The 26,187-nt window shown below is 41.0% G+C and overlaps 1 protein-coding gene across 6 annotated transcripts in view; it reads left to right on the top strand.

Moving 5' to 3' along the window:
* Window positions 1-14,663: 14,663 nt before the first annotated feature.
* The window catches only part of GRIK2 (glutamate ionotropic receptor kainate type subunit 2), a 610,542-nt gene continuing 599,018 nt past the window's right edge, over window positions 14,664-26,187 (top strand). For 4 of the 6 annotated variants that reach the window (XM_058660434.1, XM_058660451.1, XM_058660457.1 and 1 more), the window contains exons 1-2: window positions 14,665-14,787; window positions 19,761-20,168. In XM_058660434.1, coding sequence (XP_058516417.1) covers window positions 20,054-20,168 — 115 coding nt within the window. In that variant the 5' untranslated portion in view covers window positions 14,665-14,787; window positions 19,761-20,053. Of the gene's footprint in view, window positions 14,788-19,473; window positions 20,169-26,187 lie in introns of those variants that run through there. The other 2 variants (XM_058660446.1, XM_004580353.3) reach the window with 2 other exon arrangements.

The raw sequence follows: 26,187 nt of genomic DNA, 5'->3' as shown, positions 1-26,187 counted from the left end.
ATTTTTTCTAACAGAGAAATAAAATGGCATTGTTTCTGAAAAAACTTGGTTGCATGCATTAGAAGATTAACTTTTCTTGGTTTCATTCTACTGATATAAGTGACATAACTACATGTTGTGTTTGAATCTATATGGGAAGTCCAAAGGGATGTTATGAGAATTCATCTGCAACTTTGTCCAGCCTCTATGGAAGTAGGAAAAGGAGTATGAGATTAAAAGAACTGCAGCAATAACAAAACGAACTGTTACTTCTCTTTTAGCACATGCAAATACAGTGGAGGGGACGGGGCTTGAAAAAGACAGTGAAGGGTCAGAAAGATGACTTGGTTGTGACCTTTAGTACCTAAAGTACAATCTTTGAATGTTCTTGGATGAGAATGGAGGCAGTGCCAGGAATTATGAATTCATGCCACAATTCTATTCAGCTAGACTCACATGACCTGTTCTTGACCCATCTTTGAAAACAATTCGGTGGTTGTGTCTTTCGGTGGTTGAGATCTTTTTTGCTTTTTTGTAAGTGAATGGCTATATTCATTGTTACAAAAGGCCACAGAATTAGAGATGGCTTAATTTAATTTGAAATGAATTTAAAAATGGATTTTATTTCACCTTGATTGTACTCAGCATTTTAATAGTAGAAGTGACTTTTTGTTTATGGAATGGTACAAGATATGAGGAACCAACGAAATGCAAGACTGAAGAAGCTTTGTTTTCATTGTCCTCAGGGAGAAAATAAATTTGTCCTAATTTTTAAATAGTTCTTAGCTATGGCTCAGAAACCCTCAAGGGTGAACTTAAGAAATGATAGTACTTTTTTGACCAAAAAAAAATTATTGTATGTTTGTATACTGTTAAAAGGGATGGAGGAGGTTAACAAGAATATAGTGAAACTTAATACTTACACATATATATGAAAAGAAATATTCTTGTTTATTAGAAAAATATATTTTTCTGTAAATGCATTTTTATCTCCTGGAAATTTTCTAATTTCAACTATATGTATATTTAGATCATGTGTTTTGTTTCTGCTTTAGTGTGTATATAATCCATACATAATTAATCAGTGTATATGGTGTGTATTTATAAGCAAATTAATGTTCAAGAGTATTTTAACCAAGTTGTAAATTTTTTCACAAATATTATTCAATCTTCAAAATATCTTTATGCAAGGTAGCTAATACTCTGCACTAAATGTGAGCTGGAATGCTTGTCTTCTCCTAATTTCTATTCATTACATTTCCCTTTCCCACAGTCAAAACTCTTAGATTTCCTTTACCTTTATATTGCAGGCTATAGAAAGTGAGAAGCTTAAAATGAGTTTTGAACTTGAGGAGTTTATATAGGGTTAGTAGAGTTCAAAGCTAAGATTCTTTTGTTTAGAAAATATTTCAAATAGCAAAAATAATAACTTTTTTACTATTGCTGTCTGCCAAAAGGATGTAAGAAGCTAACACATAAATGAGGCATTTCAGGAGCAGTCTAAGATAAAAACCTGAAAATTACTTCAATTTCAAGGTGTTTCTAGTTTTCATTCTGGAAGAAAAGAAAAACTACTTTTATAGGAAATAAGCAGAATATTTTGAAGATTCCATGATGGTATTTATGTGAGATATGCATACTGCTCAAGAATGTATTAAGTGCAGGCCTCTTTTGCAAAGTAGTAAGTACAGAGAGAAAGAAATACAGAGAGAAAGAAATACAGAGAGAAAGATCTTCCATCCGCTGGTTCACTTCTCAAGTAGCAGTAATGGCTGGAGCTAAGCCAATCCAGAGCCAGGAGCCTCTTCTGGGTTTCCCATGTGGGTTCAGGATCCCAAGGACTCAGGCCACCTTCTCTTGCTTTCCCAGGCCACAAGCAGGGAGCTGGGTGGGAAGTGGAGCATGTGGTACACGAACTGGAATCCCTCTGGTATCTTGGCACACACAAGGTGGGGAGTAGGCTACCATGCCATGCCCATATGTGTCATTTAAAAAAAAAGAAATTTCTTTGTTATCAGAATCATTTCCAGGAAGCAGAGTAAATACTGTGAACTTTGAATGTAAGCAAAACTGCTCATCTGTCCCCAGCCTAAGAATCAAAATCCATCTTCATGTTTTCATATAAGAACTATTTTACAAAGGTTGGTGAAAAGTGAAGTTCAAAATATCTAACAAACTATGTATTTTTTAAAAATTATGTTTATATACTTTGAAAGTAAGACAAAAGGGGGAGACAGAAAGGAAAAGAGATCTATCCATTAGTCAACTTCCCAAATTTTTGTAACAGCTGGAGATGGGTCAGGCTGAAGCCAGAAGCCAAGAATCCCATCTGGGTCTCCCATGCAGGTGTCAGGAACCAGAGCACTTGGGTCATCTTCCATTGCTTTCAGAGATACATCAGTAGGGAGCTAGACCAAAAGCAAAGCAACTGGGAATCAATACAGTGCTCTGATCCAGGATGTCAGTGACAGGTGAAGTGACAACCCTTTGCACCGCAAGCTGGCACCAACAGACTGTCTTTACAGTCCACTCGTTCCGTAGGGATCTTCTCTTCTTTCCCATCAGGTTTATGGGAGAAATTTGAGTGTTGATTACTTCTCAAACCTTAAATAACTACAAATGAGAAATATCAGAGTATAAATGGTGTCTCAATAATTTTGCCTTGGTATCAGTGAAGAATTTAATGAAGACTATGAGCCCTGCTTCCTCTGAGCATAGTCAGATAGAATTTTTGTTTCCTTGAATCATTGTCCAGGGACTCATCAAACAGGGCTAAAATTGGTCATCTACAGAAATGACTTTTTCTTTTTATCTATTTATAAAACTCTATCTCTGAAATCATACAAAATAAGACAGGTTGTAGTTTACCAGCTGGAGAAATAAATTTTATAGAAATTTAATTGTAAAATATAAATGAAACAAAATGTGTGAAAAACATAAATGTGTTAGAAATTAAAATACCATTTTTTGGTTGGCAGCATTTTTTAGCATATATGGGACTATCTGTCTTCAATAAACATGTTTTATTCCATGCCCTTGAGATAGAGTAATGAATAACAAAATCATAATCCAGTTCTTAAAGGGTTTGGATGCCAGTGAAACAGGTGGTGATGAATACTAAGAAGAAAATCAAACAAGTTAACATGATAAAATATAAAGAATAAGGCTAGATGTCCAAGACATCATCTTGCTAAAGGTAGGAACTAAAGGAAGACCCAAAATATGAGATTAACTTTATAGAATAAAGACCTAGGGCAAAAGAATTACAGGAAGGGAGAGTAAAAACCATGATATGGGGTACACATGAATTCTAAAGCTGAAAAAATACGTAGTTGCTCATGAAACAAGAATAAAGGCCAATGTTACTGGTCTATAAAGGCATCTTCAAAGAATTCATGGGGTCCAGTGATGTGACGTGGGCTAATATTTTGCCTGGGGCATTAGCATTCCATGTACTGATGATTCAAGTTATGTCTGTTTCACTTCTAATCCAGAAGCCTCTTTAAGGGCTGGGAAAGCAGTGGAGGGTGACCTAGGTTTGGAAAGAAGCTACTGGCTCGTTACTTCAGATCATCCCAGCTCTGGACTTGGTGGGCTTTGGAGAAGTAATCCAGCAGATGGAGGATCTCTCTCTTTCTGTCCTTCTGTCTGCAGCTTTGGGTTTCCTATTAAAATTAATAAGTATTTAAAAAGAGTAAGAGACATTTAACATTTAAAAAAGAATTCATGGAAATTTTGTTATCAAAGTATGCATGAATTTTTAAAATTGTGCATACCAGTAAAATGTTAGTTTCATGTTCCTACGAACTGTTTCAAATGTCCTGGGACAATGTTGTGACTGTGGTGATAGTGGTGAGAGAAAGAGGACTCATGACACAGGAGTGACTCAGAGTCACTCATGGAATACATTCTGCTTGATAGAGTCTCCTTAGACATTCAAATGTAATTGAGTATAAGAATGCTAACATTTGGAGATAAAAATATTTTAGATCTTTAACATATACATGGTATTTAAAAGCCATGTTGCTAGATTACTTCACTCGGAAGAAGATCTAAAACCAAATTACTCCAACATTTAGACATCAGCAAGGCAAGAAAGAGCCTACAAAGAGTTTAAAAAAATGAAAACTGCAAAGATGTGGTACAAAGACATGTTAAAATAATAATAATGGGATGCTAGACTGACATTGTCTGTACCAGCAGTGTCAGGGTACACTTAAATAAGAGACTGATGGAATTGTGATTCCTTATGAAGCAAAGTGGGGAAAATCTGTTGGGGGTGGGAGTTTGGGGGGGAATCCCAGTCTATACAAAATTGTACCACATAATTCACAAATTCAAAATAAAAATACATAAAATTAAAAATTAAATTAAATTTTAAAATAATAATACTAGGATTTCAAATACATGAAACTTTTCTAAAGTTGTAGAGTGTCCTGGAGAAGTCTGAGAGGTGAGGACAGAAATGAGAGTGCAGAGCTGAGCTGCATGGAAGAGGCTGGTGGGAAGAGCAGTCGGTGAGCACAGAGAGGAGAGACGCCCAGAGGGCAGGGGTCAGGAAAACAGAAGCAAGAGCAGATTACTCAAGAATGTTCACTCTGAATACTATCAACGAAGGGGATGGAATGGGGGAAAAAAGTCCTTCTTTAAAAAACGAAGTACGTGGGGGCCCAGTGGCCTAGCAGCTAAAGTCCTTGCCTTGAACGCCCCAGGATCCCATATGGGCGCCGGTTCTAATTCCGGCAGCTCCACTTCCCATCCAGCTCCCTGCTTGTGGCCTGGGAAAGCAGTTGAGGACGGCCCAAAGCTTTGGGACCCTGCACCCGCATGGGAGACCTGGAAGAGTTTCCAGGTTCCCGGCTTCGGATCGGCGTGCACCGGCCCGTTGTGGCTCACTTGGGGAGTGAATCATCTTCCTCTCTGTCTCTCCTCCTCTCTGTATATCTAACTTTGTAATAAAATAAATAAATAAATCTTTAAAAAAAAAACGAAGTACGCAAATGGGTTAGAATGCTTGAGGATGTGAGCAAGTACAGACTCCAGGGCACAAATAATGGAAAACTTAGAAAAGATAAAACAGGGATATTGCATCTTTTGGAATAGCAAGTAAGTGACGTGACGGTGGTCAGTGAGTTAACCTCTTCCTTATGTCAGAGTGCTAATCTGAGTCCTGACTACTCTGCTTCTGATCTTGCTTCTAGCTATTACAACAAGGAGACAACACAAAATGATCCAAGTACTTGTGTTCCTGTCACCCAGGTGGAAGGCCTGAACAGAGTTCTTGGCTCCTAGCTTCCACACGACTCAGCTGTGGCTATTGCAACTATTCGGGGGGCGGGGAGAACAGCAAATGAAGATCTCTTTTATCCCTCATTCTGTCTCTCCCTTTGTCTGTATCAAATACAGAAAGAAATGAAGCTTTAAAAAAAAAGCTTGTGTCATACTATGTGAAGCGAAAGACAACAGAATACTGTACCTCCTGAAAGGCAGATGAAAAAATTTCTATCTAATGGCTCCATTTGTCTCAAGTGGGAATGACTCACATTATAAACGCAGGCAGGGCTTTAGAGAAGAAAAGTGATGTGAAATGGTGGCCTGCAAGAGTGGAGAATGAACTTGCAGGGAAGTGTTGGGAGTTAAACTGAAATACAAAGTTTCTGTGATTGCCCAGTATCTATGAATTAAATTCCCAGGATCCCTGCAACAAAGTACCACAATGAGGATAGCTAAAAAGAACAAATGTTTATTCCCTTTTAGACCAGAAGTTCAGAATCAAACTGTTGTCTGGTTTGATGTTGTGGGGGAAGGTGTGAGGGATTCTACAGCATAAATTCCCTTCTTCTCCTTTAGCTTCTGGTGGTTGCTGGCAAACTTGGAAATTCTTTGGTTAGTAGAAGCCATCATTCCTGCCTGTGTACTAGCTTTATATGGCAAATCTACTTGCATGTGTCTCTGTGTTGGGTTAGTTTTAGAGCTTACTCCAACCGAACATGAACTCAACTTGATTGTATCAACAAGATCCCCTTTCTCAACAAGATCTCCTTCACCTTCGTAGGTTCCATGTAGACATAAATTTGAGGGAAGTACTACTCAACTGAGTATAATCTGGCTTTTTAATTATTCCAGTTACGTTTACCTTGTTGTGTACAAACACTAAGTGAAAGATTGAGTTTAATTTGGGAATGCTTATCATGCCCTGAGTTCAGGCCTGGATGACTAAATTATTATATTTTAAGATTTGCTATATTAATTTAATGCCCAAGTGGTAGAAAGAGGGGGAGAAGTCTTCTGTATGTTGGTTTACATTCCAAATGGCTGAAACAAGTACTAGGCCATGTTGAAGCCACAATACTGGAATACCATCCAGGCCTGCCAGGTGCATGGCAGGGGCCCAAAGTCCATTCCATCTTGGGATTGATATGGAAAGAGGAGCAGCTGAAAGTAACTATACTCCAAGTGGAAAGCCAGCATCATAGGCAGTGGGTTAACCCATTATGCCACTCACCAGCTTCTAAATTATTACTTTGAGAGGGTTTTGCTAAGTAAAGAAAAGTTGCTTTTTTATGCATGAAAGTTTAGTTTAAAGCTACTTTCTAAGTTTTGCTTGTTTCCTATGATTTTGGTTGAAGGATCCTATCAGAGAATAAAACATTTGCTGCTGTTCATCTGCGAATTTTAGGTGTATTTCACCCTCAAAACAACATTCTTAAAGGTTCCTGAGTATTAGCTACTCTTCCTGCTGCTTTTCCACCAGTGGTTGCCATGTGTTCCTCGCTGTATAAAAAAAATAAATAAGCTTGTTGTTAATTGACTTATTCAAGAAATTACATTTAGTAAAGTTTCAGTTGAAGATATTTTTAGCTTTTTGTATGCCATAAAGTTGTTCTTAACGTTTTTCTCCTGGATTAAAAATAAAAATATCTGGTGACTTTATCTAGGAGTTTTTGTAAAATAGGAGAGTCTTAAACTGTTCACAGAAACTGCATATTATGAAAAAGATCTCCATTGAATTTTTAAAATGTTTGTGCCAAATGCTTATTTTAAATTCCATTCTCATGAAATTTGTGAAATCTCTTCGTACAAAATGAAGAGAAATAAGTGAAAAATATTTGTAGATTCTGTATACCACTCAGCAACAAGTGAACAAACTTCCATAATTCTAGCTTCCAACAACTGGATCTTGATTCTTAATTCCTTTATTTTAATGTCATAAATACAGTGAACACATAAACATGAAATCTGTGCCTGCTTTTAAATGAGTAACTCTTGAAACAAAACAAGAAGTTATGTAAGTCTTCTGATGTCTCCATTTACTATAAAGCATTATTGATCTTCATATATCAGATACTTTTGTCCTATTTTCCTAATTGTAAATGTACCTAGTTTTGTAGAGATAACTCTAAGGTTATCACTCTAAGGTTATCACATAAAGAGCAAACAAGACATCAGCAACAGTGAGTTTAACCAAATTTCCAGTTTGTAAACAAGTCTCGGCTGGAAAGCTCTATTTATAAAGTGGAAACATGGTCAACAAACCCTAGTTCCTAAAGTCCACAGGGAAAGCTAAATCTGCTTATGATTTTTACATGATCAGCTACACAAAATGCTGATGCAGTTAGGTGATGTATTGCTTCTTCCCTCTCTTTGTACTCTAACACGTGTTTACAGAAGGATATAGATCTGCTAACAGATTGACACAGTTGTGCATTAAAGGTTTTAGGGGATGACACATTCTAAAATAAAAGTTTACTTTCTGATTCTCACACTTTTCATTATCATAGAGAGTATGTGCCTACACTTTTGCTGTAGCCTCTTCTCTGCTCATTTCCTTTTAGAATTACCCATTATCTATTAATTTACACAATTAAAATCACAATTAAGCTGTATTCCCTCTGTTGTGTGGTCTGTAGCAGTGTACATCATAGCAGATCATGGCAGCCCTGATGCAGCAGCCTGTGTGAGCCCTTCACTGAGAAGGATGATTAATACTGATGCTCATCAAGGTATCCGTATCCTCAATGAATGTTAGCCCTTGACATCAAACTCACTTGCAGTATGAGATTTTAGTTTTTCTAAGTAGAATCACTGTGTTGAATTAGAGGAAGAAAAAAATCTATTGATCCCTGGTCTGTACCTAAAGGCTCTTCATGGTAGCTTTGTATAGCATGCATGACCCCTTCAAGGCAAGGATCACAAGGAAAGTAGTCTACATTCTGCACTTCTTCAATAATACACTGGATCAATCAGCATTTGCTAAGGCTGTAAATCCCGAGTGTCTTGACTATCAAAAAAACAAACAAAGAAGCTATGCAAAGAGAGACCATACTTTCATTAGCTTAACTGAATTAATTATTTCACTATGAATAAGTATATGAAAATATTAGGTTATACGTCTTAAATAAAAAGAAATGAAAAATATAAAGCCCAATTCAATATTCTGAAACAGCTTACCAAATTTATTTAGATTTTATATAACATTGGAACACAACATTCACATAGATAATTTCCAGCTCCTATGATTTGTCAAAAAGTATTGAAATTTTGTTGGTAAATTTTGTTTCACAAAAGGAATACCTAACAAGACATTATCATTATGGATGAATTATAATTATTGCAATTGGGTTTTTATTTCAGATTTCATTCATTGTTGGCTGAGGGCATCCTTTTAGGCTTTGCTGAGAATACTGTCAGAGGGACAGGTCAAATTCTGAGTTTTTTCTTTTTCCTAGTGCTCTGCTAAAAGCTGAAAGAAAGATTCTTCAATTGATTTTAAGTTGACTTCCCCTTCAATTTTTCCTGGCTTTTTATTTTTTGTGTTTTAATTAATTAATTGGGAGGGCACAAGGCAAAATTTGCCCAGGGGCGTTTATAGCGTGAGCACATCTGCTCAATCTGACCTCCTCTGTACTTATCCTTCAGCGTTGTATCTTCCCAATATACTCACTAGGTAATTTCTCAGTTCTCAGTTTTAAGTATTGGTCATGTTCCTGCCTTGCTCAGTCGGCCCATTACTCTGTGAGCTGATGAGTAACACTTCATGCATTCTTCCTTAACGTGGACTACCATTTCCCAACTTAGGACTCAGCTTGACTTTTATTCTGATTTTCCAAAGAAAGCACAAAGAGCCACAGATATTACAGCTTCTCCCTTTCTTTTGCTCCCCTCTGTGCCTTTCCTGCAAAGTTCAAATGTACTAAATACATCAGTGGGATCAAGCAAAGCCAGTAACTATGTAGAAGTTACGTTGGTAGGAATCAGAAGGTGGGTGTAGAAGATTAGCTCGGAGCAAGACAGCATAGTATGAGGCTTTGAAGCATGTGGAGGAAAAGTAAACTTTCAATTTTCCTTCTACTTGGATTGATCAGTTCCTCTATCCAAGGGTAACCCCTCTGTTTATACTAGAGCTCATATACTTGAGTAGTCAAGGACATGCATCCATCTCTTCAATGCCATTTTTTTCCCAAGCCATTCTTTTTTTTTTTTTTTTTTTTTTTTTTTTTTAGATTTATTCATTTCATTACAGCCAGATATACACAGAGGAGGAGAGACAGAGAGGAAGATCCTCCATCCGATGATTCACTCCCCAAGTGAGCCACAACGGGCCGGTGCATGCCGATCCAATGCCAGGAACCTGGAACCTCTTCCGGGTCTCCCACGCGGGTGCAGTGTCCCAAGGCATTGGGCCGTCCTCAACTGCTTTCCCAGGCCACAAGCAGGGAGCTGGATGGGAAGTGGAGCTGCCGGGATTAGAACCGGCGCCCATATGGGATCCCGGGGCGTTCAAGGCGAGGACTTTTAGCCGCTAGGCCACGCCATTGGGCCCCCAAGCCATTCTTATTAGAATGCTAGCATGGCATATTTATTACAAATTCTAAAAATACATGCTGCAAGTTGGCATTGTAGAGTATAGGTTTAAGCTGTTGCCTGTGACATGAATATCTCATTTGGGTACTTGCAATCCCAGCTACTCTGCTTTTGATCCCTCTGCCTGCTACTATGCCTGAGAAAGCAGCAGAAGATGGCCCAAGTGCTTGGTCCTCTACACTCATGTGAGAAATTCAGATGAAAATCGTGGCTTTTGGCTTTGCCCTGGCCCGGGCTCTGGAAGTTGCGACGCCTTGGTGGGGAGTGAATTTGCATGTGGAAAATCTGCTTCTCAATTTCTCTTCTTTCTCTGTAACTCTACCTTTCAAATAATAAATAAATATTTTTTAAAAAATAATAAAACATAAAATTTGATTCCACCTTGTTATCCAGATATTACCTCATTTTCTCTCTTCACCTAAAAATAAGATCATTGAAAACAATGGACTTATATTTCTTTTTCATAATTATTTTTCATTATCATTTTAGGATACAATTCCATAGGCTCTGGGATTTTGCCTCCCTCTCCCTAAGTTTCCACGCCCCTCCCCCATTGATTTTCCCTGTAGTATTACAATGGGTGGTCATTCATGAACAATCGTAAGTCCATCATGCCATTATTGAAGTGTTTCCTGACACTGCAGGCATGGACATTCGTTACCTACCTGTATCTTCCATACCTCTTCTGTAATCTTCCTTATTTCAATAAAAGAAAAACATGATTTCCTAGTTGCCCAGACCAAAAAAATTGTAGTCATTCTTCTATTGATTTATCAGCAAATTCTCTCATCTTTACTTTAAAATATATAATTACTGAAAAGCTGAAATCTGACTTTTTATTCCTCTCTCCAGATCCCATCCTTAGTCTGATCTTACCTGAACAGGAGATGCCCAGTGGGGTTCCTTGTTCCCATTCAGTCCTATGACAACAAAGATAGCCTTTTTTCCTGTGTCAGTTTTTGCATCTCCTCTGACCAAAATCCAGCAATTGTCTCTGTGTTTTCTTCAGAGAAAAATCCAGACCTCACCAAGGCTTGACCCTTTGCTCTTATCTGACTGTATCTGCTGCAGGTAATTCCCCTGGAAACTGATTTCTTTGCTCTTCTGCAGAGGATTTATACTTGTTTCATCCTCAGGTCCTTTACACTTCTATAAACTTCTTCCTTGTGCTAATTGGAGTCTTTCTCTCATGTAATAACTTCACATATCTACTCAGATGTCACTCAGTCAGGAAGGTCTTCCTTTATCACCTTTCTTTTCCATACCAATGACACCCTATATTACACTTACTGTGCTTTGTTTTTCTCCAAAACACTTTTCCATATCTGATAAAGGCAGGGACTTTGTTGATTTTGTTTGGTGCTTTCTTGCTATTACTAGTAGAGTATCTGACCAATAATACGTATTCAATGGTGATATTAAGAGGTTTCAGAAATGAATCACAGTTCCCAGCTTTTAATTGTAGTATTATCATGAGGTATTGATACGTTGGTGTGATCTACATCCGATTACAGCTAAAAGAATCTGAGGAAATGGAACAGGTGGAAATCAGGATACCGTATCTGCAGTCTTCAAACTGCCCTAAACCTCATCTAAGTAAGTTTTCTGCTTTATATTTCTTCTTTTATAAAATAACATTGTTTGACTAGATCAGTCCTTCCACACCTGAAGTCAAGAGCCTCCTCATCAGCCCTTAATGATCATTAGGGGCTTTGTGTGTCTTCTACTATTGTGGGTAAAGTCTCTTGGCCACATGAGCACAAAATTTCCAGACCACATGTGTGCGTTATTTCACACATGAACACACAAAGGGATGGATGCCCTTGAAGTCTCTTTAGCTCTTTCTTCACGAGTCTAAGTTTGGAAAGGGGATGCCAGGAGACAGCTCTTCACTGCTAGAAGGCAGGCGAGGTTGGTTCTGTCACGTTTTGAGAAAGTCACTGCTTTTCCCTCTTTATTTTTTATGAACTATAAAATGGAGCCATTGAATGAGATGATCCCAAATAATCTTCCCATTTCTCCTTTTAGTTCAAACAAACCAAAGAAAAGGGCAAACAAACCCTGGTAGAAGTCAAAAGTTTGTTGGCTGGTCTCTGACAGAGCATTGGAGTCAGTAGTCTAGACCTGCTAATGTTCTATGTGAAAAGGGAGCAAAGGGACTAAGAGCAGCTAGGGACACAGTGCCTTTCTCAAACAAGGAAGGTTACATTTTCGGCATGACTGAGAAAGGAGAGGGAAAACTTCATGTTTGCCCCATAAGAGAATTGGAAACTTATTCCTTAAATGTTTAACCTCAGAAATCCTAAATAAATGAGGAATTCTTCACTGGAGAGTTTTACAAGGGTTAAATTGGATGTGGGTAATTTACTGCTCCTTTATTAGTCTACTTTACTCATTAGAACCTAGATAACATTTTGCTCTTGAGGAAATGAATTGAACACAACATGCATAATTTTGATTTGTTCCACTATCCTGGCTGTGTTCCTCTGTGGTCCCTTGCCCTTGCTGTGGCCTGTAGTTTCTTTACCATTATGTCATGTTTGTTTTGAGAAAGAAATCTACTGATAGGTTCTAAGTTCTTAACCACACACACACACCACAACAAACAAAATGTTGTTTGGAAGCCTCTGTTTTCATAGCACAATTTAGGGCTGGGGACAGCGGCATGGAAACTGAAAAGGCGGATCTCAGTGGTCCTACCGTTCTGATTGCGAATCTACTGCCTGCTGGACTCCGGGCTAAATACTAAGCATCTAATCAGACACTCTGCTTCAAGCTTAGTGTCACCAGAGCACAGCGTTGGATGCTTTCTCCCGGCGTTTCCACTGGATCCTCCTAGCCTGGAAGTGGGGAGCTATGATGGCAGGGAGTGCCTTTGGCCAGTAGTCAAGTTGTCTTCATTACTCCCGTGGGGGAATAGGACTGAATGTGGCATTTTTTCCACGCCTGGTCGAACTCGAGCTGCGTGTCGAGAGTCCATTAGGCTGCAGGTCACAGCAGCTGGAGCCCAGGCGCCCAGAGCCGGTCACGCGTCTGTGCTGCCCGCTCCAGGCTGCACAATGGAGTCATTGACTATTTATTTACTCCATACAACAAGGCTGCTGTTGACTTAATTACTGGAGTCTCCTAGCCGCCCTTCCCCCCAATCTTTAAACTGCGCAGGGACTCCACAGTACCAACTAACTTCTCTCTCCTTACTTAATTTCCCTCCTGGAGGGCGCTGTAGGCATGTGGGTAGGGCATGCAGAGAGTACTGACTGACCCAGTCTGTGGTAAGTGGTAGTTTGGAAAGGATCTAGTGTCTGTCAGTTTCAGAGTTCGACTAACGCTAGTCAAATGCCGGTCCGGGTGCAGAGGGTGGTGGCACTGGTGCGCCACGGTCTGACGACAACTTAACTCTGAGCAGGAGGAGTCAAACAAGACAAATGTTCTTCTCCAGCCCAGACAACCAGCATCTAGCTCCTCAAGGCCCTTTTACTTCCAGGCCTGTGAAATTAGAGATTGAAAGGCCACCAGCTACTGGGGGAGCTCCGGGGTATCGCCCGACTACGTTCCTAGGCGGCTCGTTTCACTGCTCTCCGCAGGGCCCTGCGCACAGGGCCTGTTCCCACTTAGCCTGCCCGAAACCTCTGGGCGAATCGGAGCTCGCCAACTTCCTCTGGGGGAAGCCGCTAAGTCTCTGCTGTAGTTAATGCTGCAAGGCTGAGGATAAAACAGCGTCGGTATTGAGTGGAGTTGACTTTTCCGACCCAGGGGAGCAGAAATTGGGGATTGTTTGCAGAAGCTAATCGCTTCCGCGAAGCTGGGAGAGCTTGGTGCACTCCGCAGCTGTTCCACCCCGTAAGCCAATCTTTGCGAAGATTCGGGGACTCAGAGCCACCTCTCCATCTGTGGCCTTTGAAAAAGTCCCTCCAGAAATCCTAGACCCGTGTTGCCCAGACCAGGGTTTCTTGCTCTATCCTTGAGTCCGCCAGTTCAAGATCTCAAATGTAACTTCTTTCTGCAGTTTGCTAGAGTTGATAATGTAGGGGCGAGGCATCTACTATCTAGGCGTCAGACACGCACGGAGCCTGGTCGCTGACCCCCTTGAGACGTAGGGACATATCCCTTTCTCTGTTTCTGTTTCTGGATGCGAGGGAACCGGGCCCCCCAGCTCCCAATGTCCAAGAGGGTGGAGAAAACGCAGGGGGAAGCCGGCGCATTTGCTGTATGCGCGGCAAGTGGAGGTGGGAGAGGGGGGCACAGATCAAGCTCTTTCGGGCAAATCTCCAAAAGAAATGCAGTAGCTGGACTTAGAGGACCACTTTGGAGACAACCAGCTGCTCCCCAAATCCTGGCAGCAGAGAAGTTTCGTTGCTATGGTTTCCAAGAGGCATAAAAGCCACCACCCAGAATCAAACGTGCAAGGGCTGCTTCTATACGTTGACATAACCCGGAGCCTGGCGAATTCCTCAGCGCCTGGCATCCTTCACTACCTGGCACAGTCCCTTGGTCCTAGTCTCTTCATCCCAGGTGGCGGCAGGACCCGCAGGGGATGAAGTCCTGGTCCGCAGCTGGGGGCGAGCGGCGGCGTGGATCCTTCGCGAACCGGGTCTAGCGGCGCCTCAAATTCTCTGCCTGTCGCCTGTGCGGTCCCGGAGCAGGCGCTGCGCCCGGGCCGCGGCGGCCGGCGAGCGGCTTGCGTTGGCCGCGGGGAAAGGAACGCGGCGCCTTTAAAGCGGGAGCAGAGGATCCCCCGCCAGGAGGCGTGTCTGTCTCCGCCGCCGCCGCCGCCGCTCCGCGGTCACCGTCTTCGCCGCCTCCGTCACTCGCGCTCGGCGCCGGCGGCTCGGGCTGCTCGGTCCGGGAGCCGAGGACTTCCCGCCCGACCTCCGGCTGCCGCTCCTCCCCGAGGACCTCCCCACCCCCTTCCCGCCCACCTCATCCTCCCTCGGCGCCGCCAAGGTAAGCGCTGCCCCGCGGCGGGCTCGGGGCTGCCGGCCGGGCTGCGGGTGGGCGAGGGGGCAGTTCCCTCCCTGCGAGAAGGAGTGAGGCGAACAGCAGCACGCTGGACCGGTTCGCTGAGAGTGGCTTTTTGTCCATGTAGCCTCAGCTAATTCCGGTCAAGGATGCCAGAGGCTCTGCTGGCTGCGGGAGCTCGTATTCTACACACACACACACACACACACACACACACACACAATTTAATAAGTGGACGTGTCAGAAAGTGGCCTCAGTTCTCAGTTCTCAAGCGAGGCGGAGAGAGGGAGACAGATGGCTAAGAGCTGTGAGCCTGTCTGCGGGTCTGAAGAACTCCCCAACCTGCTTTACGTCCATCCATCCATCCCTTAACTCTGCTCCTTAGTTCTGTGCACAGGACGCTCAGGCATTATAATCATTAATAATAATTATTATTTACCTGCGCCAGCGTTAAGACCTTCTGAAAAAACTCGAAAGATGTCCCAATAGGTTAAGGAGGGAGTGGTGCCACTGGGTCTGATTATAAAGCTCTAGAACTTATAACTCATTCCCTGTTAGATTTAACTCTGAGGAGAAAGAATTTCTTCCCGGAACCACATGGCCCACCTCAGGCTTCTAAAAACAGGACTCTTCATTTAGGGGCCAGGGGAGCAATGTGTTAGCAAACTTACTACTGCTGTGCTTTTGGGAGTACATAGTTTATCTTCTATCACTTCTTTACTCTCATACTGTAAAAATTCTGTCACCAGAAATTTACCTTACGGATTAATGATTCCCTTCATCTCACAAGTGATGATGGATTCATCTGAATCTTAATTAGGCTGTAGCTTAGTTTCTGAGAAATATGCAATTGTATTTTAATGCTCAATGCGTCTCAGTCCATTACTTTGTAACTTTTTTTCTAGAGCACATTCATGTAACCCAGAGTTTATTATGAGTTAAATGAGACGATGAAACGCACTAGAGGAAGGTGATAAAGTGATGCGTTGAAGTTTTCCTGTTTATTTTCTTCTGCTTAAATCACATGAATGTTAGGGAAACTGATTTTTTTAAAATTCCAGATAATGCAAATCTATTCCACTTTGGTTTCTTCATTAGAATCACTTTGGCATATAAACATTGGAACTTCATTTGTCATTAACCATCAGTGAAGCAGAATTCTGGTGTAAAAGCTGAGAATGTTGAGAATCACAAAGGGAGCACAGCTTTCCTAGTTAGGAAGAGTGCACTGCATATATGCCACAGTGTGGTTCAAGTGATCTCAGCCCTGACTTTATTCTCTGGCATCTTGAATGTGCTGGGTGAACAGAGAACAAACTGTTTCAGCTAAGCAACAATACAATAGGACACTTGCATGGAAGAGTAGGTTAGGTGTTACTACACAACCAGATTTGGCAAATGTCACAGAGCAGCAAGACTTCAGTGACAAGTCAAGTGGAATCCTTAGGGAGAATTCCATTTGAAAAATATTAAAATTAGATATGGCATGGAAAACCCCTTGGAATACCTTTGAAATTCAGATTGTTCTGGAAGATACTAGTATATTTATCATTTCTTCCAAAATGTATAGGCATTGTCTTTTTAAAATGTTGTGCTATGAGGGTTATTACACATTTGTTCATACCCCAGCAGGTGGCAGCTAACTAGAATAAGATTCATTTTCACTGGGAAAATAGGAAACAAATTGCTTCACAAGTAAATAGTGCCCAAGAATAAGAGGTCATTAGTGTTGGTAATTGTATGAAAACTGTGAACGATGAATATGAGGGCTTTTTGTTGTTGGAGCAAGCTTTGCATGAACATGATATGCAGTTTCTTATTTCTAATTTATCATAGACTTAATATTTTTATTCCAGCTTTCTGTGATATTTTTTAAGGCTTACTTTTGAACACATTTCTCTGTGTATGCATATGTAAGTGTGTTTGTAGTTTGTCATCCCCGCTGTGACCTTGGAACCTACAGGGCTTCGGCTTTTAGAAATAAGGGTTGGCATATGGTTAAAATGAGAGTAAAGCAAGTGAGATCATATAATAAAGTACATAAGCATCACTATTTCTAAATATGTTGGATCATCTGATACTGAAAAACAGTGTTTCTTTTTCTTTAAGAAAGGAACAAATTTGGCAATGATACAATTTTTCAGTTAAATATGGTCAGTGAAATACTGTAGAATGACTTTATTGCACCTTTTGTATAGATTAAGAACTACAACATCTGATTTAAGCATTGGGGGAATTTTTAAGAACTTCAGAATCATCATCAATAAGGCATCTCAACAACATAGAATAATTTTGTATTAGAGAGGTAAATTTAGTCGTTTATTTTTCTTGTCCCAAGAAGTGAGTGAAGCTTAGTGAGAAAAAAAAAACGAGAATTAATCTTGTTACCCTCGTAACAGATGGAAATCTGAAGGTGGAGAATAGAAAGTGATAACTAATTGCATCTATTAGTAATGTCTTTAGCCTCTGAATATTGATAACATGTTATTCAGCATTCTGAATATTTTGTGGTCTTTCAGACAGTGTTTATATAAGGAACAAAGTAGCTTAGTGCTGAGGTGGAAAATCATAGTGAATTTAAGTCACATTGTAGTATTATGCTTAGGAAAAGTGTAACTATTACCATGTCTTGAGTATGTCAAGCAATTTCAGTCACATTGCAAAACACAGCACAGTTGACAAAATCGTCCTCTTGACAATGTAAATAATTCAGTAATTCAAATCCCTTGACTCTGCAGTAGGAATATGTTTATTGTCACTTCAAATGGCATTTTACCCATTCATTGTATTACTTTCAATGTACTCTTAGAGTAAATCCATGCCCGAGGCGCTGTCCATGGTACTGAAAAAGGTCCTCTCCAGTACTGCAGAAGTTCAGTTAGACAGGTGAATTGTTTTATGTTGTCTTAAAGATTTTTTAACTTAGTTGAAAGATGTAAATGATTTTAAATTTATCATATATCCAAGTTGATTCTCTGTGGAAAATTAATATAAAATCTTGTGCTAGATATTTAATAGTTAAATCATTGTGTAGGAATTGAGTCTGGAAACTTTATCTTTCACTTTTCCAACTATACATCCAATAAATAACCTCACAGAAACTACATACATAGAAAACTAGTTGATGGAGCTACATTGCAGCTGTAATATCAAATGTCATTATGTTAACAGGATAAATAAACAATGAAGTATGGTACATTTAGTTTTCTCAGGTTCCACTAAATCCAGCTACAATGAAAAACTGCAGTATTTTGATTAGTCATGGGAAAACATGCTATTTTCTGGTAGTAGATATCAATTATACTGGTAAATGAAAAAACTGAGAATATTTATTGTTACACTGGCAGTCATTATTATCTCTTCTTGGATAAAAAGGGAAATGAGCAAAGAGGATAGAATTAATGAGACAGCAGATACAAGACAGAACATATTGAGCTGCATGTTTTATAAGGGATGTTTTAAACATGGACTGAAGGAGTCGCTATATACCCTTAGTTTAAACACTAGGTTTTCCTTTTAAAGTGCTCAAATAGTGGAATTATTTGATTGAATTGCCTGCCAGACTGCAGAACTAGCCATTCTTGATACTTATTTTGATATTCCAGTTATGCTTCCATCTTAAAAAAAAATCAATGCTACCTAATGCCTTTGCAGAATATATATATTTTTCAAATCAGCATTTTGTAATATTTTTAAGAAAATAGATTGAAAAACATCACTGACTGAATGAAGAGATTACACTATGTTCTAGATATTTAAAGGAAACTCAGTAACATTTAAATGATATGCATTTCACTGTTAAAAGTTAAATAGGAATAATCTTGCATTGTTTTCATAAATTTAACCTACGTCCTTTAAGTTGGTTTTAAGAAAGAGTTCAATTGCATGACAGATCCAATAGTTTGCCCTTTGTGCTACCTAATCATTAAAAAATGTTGGCAATGATATAATTATCATTGTGCATATTAGTTTTACTTAGCCAATGTAAAATATTAGCATTGTGTATTTTAGAAACAATATACATACCATGTTGTCTGTTTCTGTGTTTCTCAACTTTTTACTTGCTTCAGTCATAAAGCCAGCAGGAGGAGGGAGACTATTTCCTTTTAAGACAAAGCTAAGAGATTCAGTATTGCTCCAGTCATATCTCATATACAACCTCAAAGAAAAATGATCTAAAAATGAAAAGAAATATAGACATAAATTATTGAAGACATTTGAGTGTGTACCAGTTCAAACATCAACATCTTTTATATATGCAAAGTTGTTTTAGATTATCAAAATATGATTAGGGAAACTATTTCTCCATTTAAAATTAGTAATTTTTTAAAAGTCCACTTGTGTAGGTGTCTGTTTATGCCAGCTAGCAATCAATGAATGCCCACTCAAGTTTTTGAAGACTAGGATTAGTTCTTCAATTGCTTTCCAATCTATGTTCATTCTCAGTCAATTTTTTTAAGTGCAAGTAAGACATTCAACTAACCACAGTTTTTTTTTACTGTAAATCCCTCTGTTTTATATTCCTTTCTTTTTTATAATTTGTAGGCAAAGTAAAATTGTTTTGGCTAGTCATTTACTAAAACCAAACAGTTATTGTAAGAAGTACACTTGCACACACCACTCACTTTGCAAAGACTCACACTGAAAATCGAATCCATTTTCTCCAAGTAAATAAATACGACTTATTTTTGACAACTCAAGGTGGGCCATGAGATCGGTTGCATAATAGATATTGGGAAGCTCACTGGCAGGGAGCCTGAGGAAGGCAGCAGCTAACTCAATTTTTCTCACTTAATCTTGGCTTCACGTCAGAAGCTGTGCAGCAGTGCAGTAGCATAGGGCCTAGTAAAACCTTTGGGAGCAAAGAGCCTTTTGTGCTGGGACTGTGGCTCCCTGTGGACACCTTGTCCGTTTCCACGGCTGGATTTCCTATTGATTTTCCTCCTCTGCCTCCCCAGGCTCGCGCGGCCGGACATTGTGGGTGTGCGTGCTGGGTTTCTCCCGGATGCTCCCCGACTAACATGGATGTCCCACCATCCCTTGCAGTGGAAGGTTGCTCCTTGGCGCAGTGAGTGAAGAACATGCAGCGATTGCTAATGGGTTCGAGAAGCCGAGATTCCTCCCTCTCTCTGTGACCATGCCGTGATCGAGTCTGCGGCCACCACTAGACGCATCTTCATTCCTGCCCTCACCGGGAGCCTAACGCCAGATCGGGGAAGTGGGGTGCCGCGCGTGTGGGCACAGAAACACCATGAAGATTATTTCCTCGATTCTAAGTAATCCAGTCATCAGGCGCTCCATTAGACTCCTGCTGTGTTTACTGTGGATCGGATATTCTCAAGGAACCACGCACGTACTAAGATTTGGTAAGAATCTCCCTCCCTCCCCCTTGGTCTCAGGGAATCGGAGGCAGCTGGATATAAACAGGCGGGTTCTCTCTGCCTGGCGGTGGACTGGGTGCTTTTGGACTTGCTGGCGGCTCCCTTGCCTCCTTTAGTTTTAAAGAGCCCGCTGTGCTTTCATTTAATTTCGTTCTTCTTCATTTATTTATTTATTTATTTGGCGCCGTGGAAGGGAGAGGGGAGTACGAGCCTTTGGTAGTGGTCGCTGCACCCTGTAGCCGGCCACCAAGCTGGCCGTGACGCTGGGGGAACCGACAGCCGCCGCACCCGCCCATGGCCCGGAGCCTCGTGGGCTGCGAGGAAGGAGCTGCTGGTGCCAAAGTGCGCGCGGGGGCTGCACGCCTGTGGGCTTGCGGGGCTGAGGAGTGTCTGGTAACTCTTAGGCGAGTTGCTTCTGTCCGCTTCCGCCCGATGTTGACCAGTGCTCACATGGAAACCAAAGGCGATAACCTTTTGAATTTCTTTTCTCAGTGAGTCTTTTCAGCTCATTCCAGCGCTTTCGCAGTTTCTGAGGAAAGCGCAGATTTCCTTACGTGAAAGCACAGACTTAAAAAAAAAATACCGTTGCAAGATTCAAGGCTCTATTTAATAAGGGAAGGTTGGCTGCTTAACCGGCCGAAATAGCATCATCATAAAAAAAGCGTTTGTTTAGTTAACTTGCGAGCCTCCGCTCAGTTCTCTGTCTGTGGAGTCTGGACTCCTCTAAATGATGAACGGTGGTGATCCGGAGGTAGAGAGGAGTATTGGGGGTCTAAGTCCCCATCTCTGCATTACATTGGACTGATGAGACACGTGACAGTTACATTTTAGGGGAGCCTATTGTTTTCCTAAGAATCAGATTTTCCTTGGGGCTTGAAGACAGATTGAAATACGAGATTCCAGGGGAAACTGTGATCAGGTTTGCTTGGAGGACATGCAGTTCTTTCAGTGGTCAGCTTCTCCTGATGAGCAGCACAGTTTTAGTAGAAGCAGAAATAGTAAGGAAAGTTGCCTGAAGTAGAGAGGAGGCAAAAGCCGACAGGGTAAAGGCTCGCACAGTGGCACATCTTGACAGTGCAACTGGATTTAGACCAGAGAGTGCAGGAAACCGGTATAATCCTGAGCGTGTGTCTTTGAGATAAAGGCAGATACATCATTCAGTCAAATTCTGGTCAAAGAGTGACTGCCTGCAGCTTCCATAATGCCAAACAGTGACTTGTCTTTTCCTTTTCCCATATGCTTTTGTCCCCAATTATACAATTGACCATGTCTCCCAGGATTTGTGGAATCAATGTAGGAATTCCTTAGAATGGAAAAGGGAATACCTCCCCCACCTCGCTATATAGACTCCTGGAGTCAAGAAGGTTGATAATGAGAAAAGAGACAATGGATTATAGCTCAATTCCTACTGTAATAGTTTTACAGCTTTCTTCATGTCTTTAGATGGTACTTAAGTACGTTGCTCTTAGCAACAAGCATCCACAGGAATGCTTGTTTCTGTGGACAGGATTAAACAGGTCCCTGTATCACTGGAAGAGTGGTGTGTGTGTGTGTGTGTGTGTGTGTGAGAGAGAGAGAGAGAGAGAGAGAGAGAGAGAGAGAAAGAGAAAGAGTATTCAACAGTTCAGGCATGGTAAGTGATACAGTATGGTAGTTTTGCACAGTGATTTGAGTATTACAGTCTGCCTGTGTAGAATATTAAAGTATCTTATGATGTGTTTGTGAGTGAGAATGTGTGAGTACGTTTTCAGACTAGGTGGAAAAAAAAGACTTGGAGCCGGAAAGCTGCCACACAGTACTCAAAAGATTTAATTATTGCTGCTTGGGTCTTGCAGCATGATATTTGCTGAATCATTAGATTGCTACATTTGCTGATCATTTCATATCTTCATATTAAAAATCTTGGCGACTGTAGCAGAGTGTGTAGCAGCTTTCCAAAAGAGCTGACACACACACAAAAATATGGTTTCCTAGACCAACACTTACTAAGAATGGGTAAGAGACATAGACTTCCAACACCTGCCTTTTACTATCCTAAACCTACAGCCCAATTTGCAGATAACCTGTCATTTTCTGCATTAACTCCAAACACCTTCCACGTGGAGGTCCATTTTCTCTGATTTCTGAACTGACTTCTGGGGAAAGGACTGTGTAGATTGTAATCATTGGAACATTTCCCTGTTGGGACTATTTTGATGCAATGGTGCGAGTTTTATTTTCTTCTGCTGTAAACATACTCTGAGTGGGTTGCATGGTTGGTTAAGCGCATAGAAACCACGCTTGAGAATGGCTATTTTTCAACTTTGGCTGCAAGTGAAATCAGTGTTTCATCCCTGGCCCTGTGCCCTGGAAGGGAAGGCGTTGGAAGTTGGGAGAGAAGCTGCTTCTGGACGGCAGCGGCCGCTGGGTGCTGAAGAGATCCGCTGCTTTGGATGGGGAGGCTGCCTCCAGTGCCCCATCCCCCACCCAGGGCCAGGCTAGGAGTTAGTTGCCAGGCGCCAGGCGCTTCAGCTACGGCGCTATGGCAACCACGGAGCCGTCCTGTTGGCGACCCATCCCCCTCCCTGCTAGTACTGGAAATCCACCCTTGCGAGCTCTGGGCTGTTAGGACTGGGACAGGACTCCGCCTCCTTCTATCACTGTGAGGGAGGAGTATCCTCCGCTCTGGGTAGTGACTCTGCGTCCCTACCTCACTCCTCCCATCTTCTGTGTGCTTACCAACCCCTTGACCTACCTCCCCCAGCCCCTATCCATTGCAGATGAATGCTCCCGCTATGCAAGTCACCACGATTCCACCCTAACTGAAGAAAACTTTGCAGTTGCTCTCGCCTCAGGCCTGACTGCTGGTTTGCGCAGTGGACCCTGCCGTCCTTCAGTCTCGGAGCAAGTTTCTAGAGTACGCTGACCCCAGAGTGCCATCCAGAAGCTGTGTAGCAGCCTGGGGCAGAGGGGAAAGCAACCCGCAGGTCAGCCAGGGTCACATCTCAGGAACAGGATAGTGGGCATCGTCTTGCTCTGGACCTCGGCTGGCTGTTTCCCGAGCTTTGGTCCTGGATCCGCTCACCTGGATTCTCTTGGGTGCCTACCCAGCGGGCATGTTTTTGGGATGCAAGGTGCACCCAAGAGTCAGTTCCCCTGCGTTAGGTCAAGTCAGAAGTTACTGTCCTGGCTTTTCTAGGCTCAGAGCCCACCACATCCCCGAATAGGCCTCTGGCACGCTGGAGCTGGCGAGCCTGTGCATCCCAGCTCATACTCACCGCTTTGTCAGTGAGGCGTCTTTGTTTCTCCGCAGCTGCTCCAGGCGGTGCACCCGGCCTGAGGGTGGGAAGACCAAATCCTTCAGTCTGTGGGGGTGTGGCGTCCATTCCTCCCTAGCACCTCACCTGCAGCACTAGAACGTTTCTCCTTCTTCTTTTTAAATATGTATTTTTATTATTTATGTATCTGAGGTGAAGGGGGATATTGAGGGAGCTATCCATAACTGGAAGACTTTTAAGACCACTTGAGAACGTTTCTTCTTTTGTTAACTTCCCTTCCGGGGTTGCTCCCACTTCCATTCCTTGGGAAGAACTAGGAAACTTAAAGGCTCAAGTCTCTCTCCGTTTCTGAGCTTTGACGGGTTCAAGATCTTCTTTAACAAATCACTCCTCAAACCACCGTTTCCGATATTTCAAATCAGGTTCTTATTCAAAGTCTTTATCTAAATAGGGCCGTAGGACACTAGGAGCAAAGATATCAATTCCAAGTATCACACACTCCTGGGCGATTTCTCCTAGATGAGTCTTTTCCAGAGGAACTGAGGATATGATAGACCACTCCATCCCTTCTGCTGTCTTGCCCTGACTTTTAAACAAGCAAATAGAGTAGTTTTCTTAAAAATCTTGCCGTTCGCTTTCTCTTCCAGATGCGTTTAGGTCTCTTTGGCACCGCACACCCACAACCACAGCCCATCTATGATGCTCACTCGCCAAAGGTAATGGCAGCCCGCTAGTGCTCAGGGATGACCTAGACCAAAATAGAATGAATATATATAAAATTAGTGGCAGATCTACAGCAGCATCAGGAGTGTGAATGAATTAACAGAGTTTTGGAAGCTGCCACTCTGCAAGTTCTTTGAGAATTTTCTTTCTTTGGGAGGTCTGTTGGGCAGGAGGGAGGAGTGTCCTTACATCTGGAAGCTGGAAAACTGACTGAGGAGGCAGGGATGAGGGTGTAACAGCCACTACTGGTGATGACAGATTAAACCCTAACACCTGCTTAACTAAGCTCTGGAAAGTGAGAGAGAAATCTTTTCAAGAGTCGCTAACAAAAGAGGTCTGCTTTTTTTTTTCTTTTCTAATCATTTTTTCTCATAAGGTCTCTCTCTTAAAGCTTCAAAGAATAATCTGATGTGATCCATCAAGGGAGGTGCAATCATTTCAGAAAATGACTTTGAAAAATGATCTTTTCCTTCTCTAGAGCTAGCAGTGCGTTTCCATCCAGACACATAAAACTCCTGGCTTTGTGAAGTTGTCGTACAGAAGGAACAAGGGTTTATGTTTCAGTAGACAATCCTTCACACAAGTTTTACTTTTTGGTCTAACACAAGTGATCATTACAGTGGGTTCATCTGCTGAATTCTCAAATGACACTGTTTCAACATTTGCTCAGCACTGGGAAGTTAGTGTGAATTACTTTCACACAAAGGAAGAAAATGCCATAGATTAACCTAGGATGTATCATTGGTTATCAGTCTTTTCAAGTCCTTTCTTCATTCAATGTAGTGTTGTCTCTGATAGTGATGATACAATCTTTTATGACATTCAGATCACATAATTTCTGATAAAATGCTTTGTTGTTTTGTAATAAATATTTAATGTTCAGGTGGGAGAACTAAACTCTTATGATTTTGCATTAGTGTAACCCCAGTTATACTTATGCTTTATAAATTGTTGATGTTGATTTGTGCATCTCACTCAGAACATCATTCATGTCTTTTCAGTGTAATAACTTAAATCATTAATCTACTGCATGCATTAAATACTTAGGGTTTGCAGGAGATCTTATAATTCTCCTAGGATGGTACATTATATTGATCTGTGTTGATTGTTTTTCCTTTGGATTGTGACATTTATCTGTTAGGGACTTTTGATCTGATGCTCAGTTGTCAACGTATCAGAGGTGTTCTGAATCTTAAACTTGAAATGCTAGGTAGCACAAAAAGTAAAATCAAAAGCCCCTGCAAGAGAAGTTAAGTAGGTCCACATCATCATTACTAACTGATCTAGATTAAACACCCATGAGGAAGATTTTGATTTGATAACGTCATAGGGCTTCCTGTTTTTCTTTGCTGCTTCTGCTGACAATTTTGTAAGGTAATTAAATTGGCTGATTGAAGTCACAGTGGTCATGGGGCGATAAAGACCATTTGGATTTAATGGAATTTAAAACAACAGAGCACTGAACACAACTCTTACCGAACAAGAATTTTAATGGCCCATTCAGGGTGCTGACTAAATATAAAGCCCTTAACAAGTTTAATTGAAAGGCCATGGCAGATTATCACTATATAGTCTTTATGGTTGAAGATTGGGGAATTAAAATTATCCTTTTAAAAGACTCATTAATGCATTATCAAGATTTAATGTGGGTTAAATAAGCTTTCTTTAGACCCTCATCATATACTATGAACCTAGGTTTAGGATCAGGTTTCAGTAAGAATTTTTTTAAGAGATGACTTAAAAATGAAACTCTAAGGCTCCCTGATTTCAAAAACAAAAGACATTTTAAATTCTTTGAGAGAAGACAATGTATTGAGAGGAAATATTGACCAGGAATTCTTTGTTCATAACTGAAAGTGTGAAGAAATTGAATTTCCTTTTTAAGTTTTTATTCTTATACTTTTTTTAAAAAAATAAGACTTGTAAAGAATGGACAAACTGTAGAGATTATATAAAGAAGTGTTTTCTTTTTGAAGAAAACATTAATGAGCATTTGATCTATTTTATGTGTATTTTTTTATGAT

Source organism: Ochotona princeps, chromosome 1 (assembly GCF_030435755.1).
Source record: "Ochotona princeps isolate mOchPri1 chromosome 1, mOchPri1.hap1, whole genome shotgun sequence".
Lineage (NCBI taxonomy): Eukaryota > Metazoa > Chordata > Mammalia > Lagomorpha > Ochotonidae > Ochotona > Ochotona princeps.
The sequence above is the reverse complement of the archived record's forward strand: the minus strand, read 5'-3'. Positions and strand labels throughout refer to the sequence as shown.